Raw genomic sequence first — 7,720 nt, 5'->3', positions numbered from 1 at the left:
TTTGCTAAATATTTGGTAGTTACATGTCTTTTGCCTAACCTTCATAAATATAAACTGAGATCCCAAAGGAGTCAATGGATACTACTGTTCTTACTCAATAGATGGGGAAGCAGTTGCAAAAAGATTAAATGAGTTGTGAGACCTCGAGCAGTGAGCAGGCACCAGTGACCACGGCCTTTCTCGGTGCAGCGGCCCTGGTGCCTTTTATTTGGGCTCAATAGTGTGATATTCAGCCCAGAAACTGGTTTGGTGATCCTTAACATTGTCATGAAATTCAATTTCAGCTTGGCTTCCTGTTGATTGCCAGAAGAATTGTTGTTTCCCATGGAACACCATCGTCTTCATGGTGCTTACATCACGGACCTGCATAAAGACAAAGCCATTTTATCACAGCACCCTACAAGTGAAGTACCCACAAAATACTGGGGACTTGCAAATTGGTCTCTCGGAGGGAAAAGCTGCCCTATACGAAGGTTAGAAGAAATACAGCAGTGCTCACTCACATCTATATTTACATAACAGAAATCAGAGTCTGACCCTCTAGGATTTGTGATTGTACTTTGCATCTGGATGGAAATCTCTAATGAGGAGATGGGTCTGTTCCCATCCAAATCATCCCCTTTAGGTTTCTGACTCACCAGGATGTAATTAAAATGTGTTCGGTTGCCATCATTGCCCAGGTCAATATATAGGGCGCGGATAGCTATGCGATACCGAGGAGCCACGTTGATGAAGGTCCGACACACTACTTGCCTTTGATCAGGCAATTGCACAGGATTCACTATTTCACCTTGGGGACCAAACAGCTGCTTGTCACAGTCTGAGAAGAGGAAAGGGAGCAGAAAAGAAAATTATTTAGAGAAGTGTCCAGCATCTCCAAGAAAAAAATCATTTAAATTAAACACAGGCAGAAAAGTTTCTCTAAGGATTTTCATCTGAGAACCTCCAAGCATCAGCAAACACCTGCAGGGTCTTGCCTTTAAAACGGAGGGGTAGTTCACAAGTAATATCAATTCCAACACTTCTCAAGAAGGGGCTTATTAGCTACTAAAAATGAAGCAAGGATTCCATAGACTTCCACAGACAATCATGACCTGTGGAACTCTGTGGGCCTTGTCATAGGTGCCTTAATCTAAGGCAATAGCAAAGCTTTCAGTAAGGTACCTTGGTAATATTTTTTAGTTGCAGTTCTGCTGTTGTACTGAAGAATGACACCATTTCCTGGCAGCAAAACACGCTGTTTCACAATCAGTGTATTCGTTCTGGAATTTATCAGTGACAAAGGGAGCTTCCTGCAGCCTGTCCGCCACATCATTCGCCCAGAAAACAGCACTACCTCACCTGGAATGGATGAGCACAGGGACTAGAAACAACTTAAGTAAAAAGCCACAACCTATCTTATATAAGTCTGGAATCAAGTAATTTCTGCATCTTGTCCCTATCTTATCAAAATCTGTCATGAAAACAGTCCAGGTAACTAATCTAACTATACTGATTCCAGCAAGAGGGTATATTACAGAGAGTTTATAACAGGCCAAAGCAAGCAGCTTCTTTAATCCCATAAATTTCTTTCATCTCATATCTATCAACAAAACAGATAAGAAACAACTATGTAGGGGCAGGAAAGGCATCATCTTCATTTAGTCCCATCTGGCAATGACCTGGTGGGACAGAAAAACTTGTAAAAAGGTTTCAGAGATTACACAGGCTCCACAGCAACAAGAACCTTTCAGGGCATCAAAAGCACATGGGCAAAAGATGTGCAGATCTCTGGAAGGGCCAGGCGAGTCCCCAACACGCCCTGGGCAGTACCTGCACTGCAGTTGAGGGAGCTCTCCAGGATGCTGACTGTTATCTCCTCCCTGAGAGGACGTCCGATGGCCACAGTGCAGTCACTGCTCTCTACACCCATCATATTGATGACCCCGGTGGCATTAAGAAAGAGATTTCCACACACACCTGTACAGCAGAGACAAGTGAGAAACACATCCAGAAGGAACTACAGCTGCTGAAAACCAGCCCCCATTCCCTTCGTGGCACAATGAACAGCCAAGTGCACACCCTCTGCGTAAAGCACAGGAAGAGTCAGCTGTTGTCCCAAGGAGTCCCAAGTCAGAAGAGCTTTGGGAAGCCCAGGGAAGGGAGTCGTTGTTCCTAGCTCAGATAACATGCCAGCTCACGGCATGCTGGAAGGAATAACAGGTTGTCCCTCCTAACCAGTATTCCCTCCCACGCTCCTGTCCCCGTGTGGCAGTAGTGTCACCACAACCCAGGTGCAAGCAGTAGGTGCCCATCTCTACCTTTTGGTAGTGTCCTCCTCACCTCCACTGGTCTTTGTCTGTTCCTGAGGCAGAGCCGGCACAGCAGATTGAGGAAGATCCAGGTCCTTGTATCTCGCTTCTTTGGCAGTTGTGGCTGTCGTCAGATGCATGGCTGGTGTCACTGTCTGCAGTTGTGCTCCAAGGGACCCGGTCCCCACTGCCTGCTCAGGACAGGGCCCTGCGGAGCAGCCACGTACCACAATGGCCTTGGGGAAGCGCCTGCAGAAGACGGGGTTCACATGCTTATGGGTTAGCAGGTTGAGGCAGAAATCCCGCCGTGTCTGAATGCCATTCCCACACGAAGTTGAACACTGCAGAGGAAGAAACCCATAGGCCTTTATACATGTGTTTTAGTTGATATTTAGAAATAAATACATTTATTGGCTCAGGCATGATCTAGGGCACTGATCTTTTGTTCACTGATGCTGTCCTATCACTTGCCCTTTCAGTGCTCTAGTTTCATCACCTATTAGATGCATCTTCCAAACTATACCTCTGAATTGCAGAACCACTTCCTAAAAAATCTGAAAAGATCTGCATTCCAGAAGAAAACATGCCAAGGGCCATTTTTGAACTGCAGCCAAAACCTTAGCTGAGGAAGGTGGGAAGCAGACCTATGGCTGCTAAACACAGGGCAGCGGAAAGGATGGAAAACATCCCTCGAAACACTTCAGCATTTCTGTGGGAAGTAAATATACAAGGCAGAAGTGGTATTTCTCCCCTGTATGCTTTAGGGAAGTGAACGGCTATAAAACTGCTGCACTAGACACCAAGCGCTGCATCTGAACAGGAGCAAATACCTCTGACCACTCGCTGAAGCTCCATTCATAAGAGCACATTCGGATGACACAGGGGACGCTGGTAAGGGGCTTCTCTGCCACAGGACACAAACGTTCCTCCAGCAAAATCTCCTTGCCTTGGTGAATCTGCACACAGGTGACCAGCTGAACAGCTAAGCCGAGCCCACAGCTGGAGGAACAGGGGCCAGCTGGGGTTACCTTCCATCTGACAGAGGAGAAAAATCAAGTTAGTGATGAATCCCCATCCTCTGCTCACTCTCACTGTAGAAACTGTACTGTAACTCCCACATCCGTCCCCCTTCTGCTTCTCATCAGCTTTCTTCACTCCTCCACCTCACACACTTTGCTTCTTACGAAGCCTTAGAAGGCAGCCTTTGAAACAAGGCTGGGCAGTGTGGAGCAGATTTGGAGTTGGACCCAAACAGAAGGCACTCACATTTTGCAAGAAGCCCACAGACTTCAAACGCACATTGAGTCTTACTCTGTGTCCATTACAGTCTTCCCCAGGGTGACATACACAGGCTTAACCACAAAAGCAATCTTATCTCCCTACAAAACGCATACCACTCTGAACAGTCAGATCAGAAATCAACCCAGGGTATTTCATCCTGGAGGTGGTGTCCTGTAGCACGTAAAAAAAGTTCAGATGCCAGTGGCTTTCCAGTCCTACAGCAAATAGGGCAGGGCAAGCTCTGCCCCATTTATCAACCCTGAGCCACATCCTAGATCACACCATAATGCTCTTCCCCAGTGCGTGCTCTTGTGGCCCATGTGGCCTTATTGACCTCGGAGGGCACAGCTCTACATTACACGGCTCCTGCTCCTCTGGGCAAGGCAAACCGTTACAGTTAGTGTCTGCCACAACCTCTTCTGCCTTCTCCCCGGTCTCCCTTGCACAGTAGAGGACTTTGTGCATCACACCTCCTCCACAGCTTATACTGCATAAGCCCATTTTGTAATGTCACTTAAGAATAACGCAGCGATCTGTGAGTACCTCCAGCTATCACCCGTCTTCACCGGATTTTAAATCCAACCAGTCTATGGAAGTACAAGTGGAATTCTGTTAATGCACACATACACACTGGCTCATGTTTGAGAGATCAGCAGTCAGCCCACTGAGTGCAGTCTGCAATACCATAAATCCCAAGAAAGTGCAATCAATTTCCTTCATTTCTCAGAGCAGCTATTCTAGATTCTTAGACCATTTAATTCTAGCTATTCCTTGATGCTATGTGGAAACCTTACAGCTGGCAAATGTGTCACCACCTTTTGCAGTTGTGGATTTGTTCCTACTTCCCCAGGATAATAAGGGTTCAAGAGGTTTTCAGTTTTTCCCTGGACTCAAACTCCAACGACTTCACTCAGTTCTGCCTGAGAACATACCAGCCCAGGAAAGACTTTCAGTTAGTTTGCTGAGTATGGATCAGTGCTACTGTTTTTGCAGCTGGCTGTGCTTTCAAAGCACGGGAGAGGAAGATAACATCCTCAGAGTAGCCTGACCCTTACTTTACCATGTCCCTGGAGACAGAGGAAGGAAAGATCTCTCAGTGGCTCATTGTCTCCTGATAACCACTTTACCTTGGTGGGCAGGGACTAAGATCGCAGACTTCCATCCTGCTCTCTGGCTTTGGCACTGGATGACAGTTTTCTTCTTGGGTTTCTTCTTTGGTGTCAAAAGCCACACATACGTACTGTAGCTGAGTCTTACCTAGATAGGGAAGTGATCTTACTGCATGGCACGCATGCAAGGGTGACAATAAGCCAAGCAGTGTCAGTGGCATCTCTGTGTACAAAACAAGCAAACTCTGCCCAAGCCCCAGGCACACTTATTGCGCTCTTCCCCCACAACTCTGAAGCACAGCAGCAGCCAGCCAGCCCTCTAAAATATTCCCTGTCTCAGCGAGGCCCCCTTGCCTCTTCCAGATCCCAAAAAATTGTGACCTCAGCTACACATGCACTTAGAATTTTAGAGGGGGAAAGACCAGGTCCCTGAGGTTCCTACGCACTGAGCTCAAGTCTACAGCCAAGTAACATTTCCCTGCAGCACTGAAAAATCTCACCTCTACCACAAGAGACTGAACACTCTCCAGCTAGAGGGCTCCAGACATACACGGTCCGATTTTCCAGTTGGATATGACCAAGTGACTCCAAAGTCCGAAGTAAGTGTGCATCTTCCTCCTCAGAACAGAGCAAAAAGACCAAGACTGACATTGGCACCTGCCTTCCACACTAGCCCAGATCTAATGAAGCTGGGGGATACCTCCAGATCAAGCCAACAACATATTTGCTGTCACTGAAGAAAGAGGCACATTTAAGCACTTTCTCCACTTTTGCAGAACATGTAAGATTCAGGAATAGCTAAGGACATCCAACAGCCAAGACCCCTCCTAATTCACACTACCTGAAGAGAGATACCTGAGACTGGAGATGCCTAAAGCAGCATCTTCCCCATCTGTAAATGTAAACCTGGCAGTGGCTCCCCAGTACAGATTTGGACCGGTGATCCTGTGCTGAGAAGACCTCTTCCCTGCTAGCAATCCTGCCTACCATGTCAGAACCTCTCTGTTTGCCACTGAGGTATTTCCTAGTGGACCAGGGGTTATTTCTGTTTCTGGTTTTGATGGACTCTGTGAGGAGAAATGAAGAAGGAACATAGTCAACAGCTGCCCTAAACAAACCACCACTATGAACTGATGAATCCAGCAGCATAAATTAAGATGGACGACAGAGCTGTCTAAAGTGACAGGATGAGCCTTTAACTTGGCAGATATTGTTGGTGTAAACCACCCTCCCAGACTCCAGTAGTAAGGTGGTGGTTCTTAACTGGTAGCCACCTGTGGATCACAAGTGCGAAGCTCCCAGTGAGACTCCTGAAATAAGCCAAGCCAGTAAACTCACTTTGTCCCAGCCTAAAGGGCAGACATTAACCACACATGGCACAATGGAGAGGGGTTTTTCTTCTGCTGGGCACAAGTTGTCATCCACAACAGTCTCCAATCCGTCACGAAACTGAACACAGGTCAGATTCTGCTGGGCCACTCCAGTTCCACAGACAGCAGAGCACTCATCTCTCTGAGATATCTTCCACCTAAATGGGAAGTAATTGTATCACCCTATTTCTCATCTGGATCATGGAGGTTTATTACTCACATCACTGATTACAGAAATCAGTCATACAGAGTATTCAGCTTCTCTATTTCAAGAGCCTTGTCTGGATGTGATTGAGAGGACAACTGCGGGAAATTTAAATCCTTGCACTGACAGCTCTCTAGGACTAAAAGCACCTAAGCTAAAGAGCTATAGTTCAGTGTAATCACTTTTTATCAAACACTAAAATGTCTATGAGATCAATGTCTGGGCAGACTTGGCTCTTGGTCCTCATTCCAGTCTAATTAACACAAGGGTCTCCTCCAGAGCAAGATCAAATCTTTGTTGGCACAATCTTGGAAAGGATGTGAGCAGACATCCTCTTCCGGCCATGGTCTCAAAGTATTTTCATTTAGCAGACTACTATAAAATATTGGAAGGACTATCTCCCGTTCATTCAGCTGACATCTCAATTACCTCATGAGACCAGGAAAGACAGAACATGGTTTGGGATCCACTATGCCATTATAATTAGGAAGAAACTACTTCATATCTCTTCTTTTTTTTCACCTTGCACAATGCAAATGAGACTGCAGAGACTAGGATAGCTAGCAGAGAAAGGACAAGCAAAGCAAGAATTCAGCTGAGCTTCCAGGAACACCAACCTGTATAGGCATGGCTCCATGGCACAAGGCTTGTGCTCCGAAAGGGGCTGTGGGAGCTCCAGACACCACCGATCCTCTGTTGTTTCATTCTTTGTCTGGTCAAAGCACACATGATCCACTGGTCGCATCCCTGGGATACAAAAGGAAAAGGAAAGGAAGTTATAAACAAAGTGAACAGTTCACCTCTATTATGCTAGTAAGATGCAGTAATTTTGCTTTACTCAAATCATCTGTGTAGGAAAATGGCATATTTGGGAACGCAGACTTTCTATAAACACACAAACCCCTTCTTTCTGATATAACTTTTCTTCAAGAATTTTAAAGTGACTTTCCAAGATGAAAACCCCAGAAGATGAGAAGTTTGATGGATAATCCACTGCCAAAATGGAAAGATTGCTCTAAACTGGCCATTTGCAAGAACAAGGATATCAATTATAATTTGGTCCAAACTACTTCTAATGATCTTGATGTCTAACTGATGAGGGACAGGCTGCTGAAAATAAAGTCTAGCAGTCAGCCATTTTTAAATGATGTTCTGTAGAACTAATTGTGTAACATCATCTTCCAGCCTTTGTACCCAGACAACACCGTGCCAATGTCCTCAAAGTGATCATCAATATCCAAAACTAGACTAGAGGTACTGGGAGAGAAACTGCAGACTTACAGTGCCTGTGGCATGCAAGAAATTAAATATTCATAAACTACAGCTATAAACAAGATTTTTAACAATACTGAACCTAACAGGTAAAGCAGGTAAAAAACTAAACTCAAAAAAGTTACAAGCAAAGGTGTAAAGAGTTTCCTTTGCAGTGAATGAGCTACCCACAAAGACAGGCAGGCATTACTG

At 45.6% G+C, this 7,720-nt stretch overlaps 1 protein-coding gene across 1 annotated transcript in view; it reads right to left on the bottom strand.

Annotated features, from left to right (window-relative positions):
• Window positions 1–204: 204 nt before the first annotated feature.
• ADAMTS13 (ADAM metallopeptidase with thrombospondin type 1 motif, 13) overlaps window positions 205–7,720 on the bottom strand; it is a 20,302-nt gene continuing 12,786 nt past the window's right edge. Inside the window, 10 exon segments of the mRNA XM_009703149.1 lie at window positions 205–363; window positions 639–820; window positions 1,165–1,341; window positions 1,813–1,959; window positions 2,323–2,632; window positions 3,122–3,326; window positions 4,700–4,829; window positions 5,182–5,299; window positions 6,020–6,209; window positions 6,874–7,003. Coding sequence (XP_009701451.1) covers window positions 205–363; window positions 639–820; window positions 1,165–1,341; window positions 1,813–1,959; window positions 2,323–2,632; window positions 3,122–3,326; window positions 4,700–4,829; window positions 5,182–5,299; window positions 6,020–6,209; window positions 6,874–7,003 — 1,748 coding nt within the window.

Source organism: Cariama cristata, unplaced genomic scaffold (assembly GCF_000690535.1).
Source record: "Cariama cristata isolate BGI_N322 unplaced genomic scaffold, ASM69053v1 scaffold31486, whole genome shotgun sequence".
NCBI lineage: Eukaryota > Metazoa > Chordata > Aves > Cariamiformes > Cariamidae > Cariama > Cariama cristata.
The sequence above is the reverse complement of the archived record's forward strand: the minus strand, read 5'-3'. Positions and strand labels throughout refer to the sequence as shown.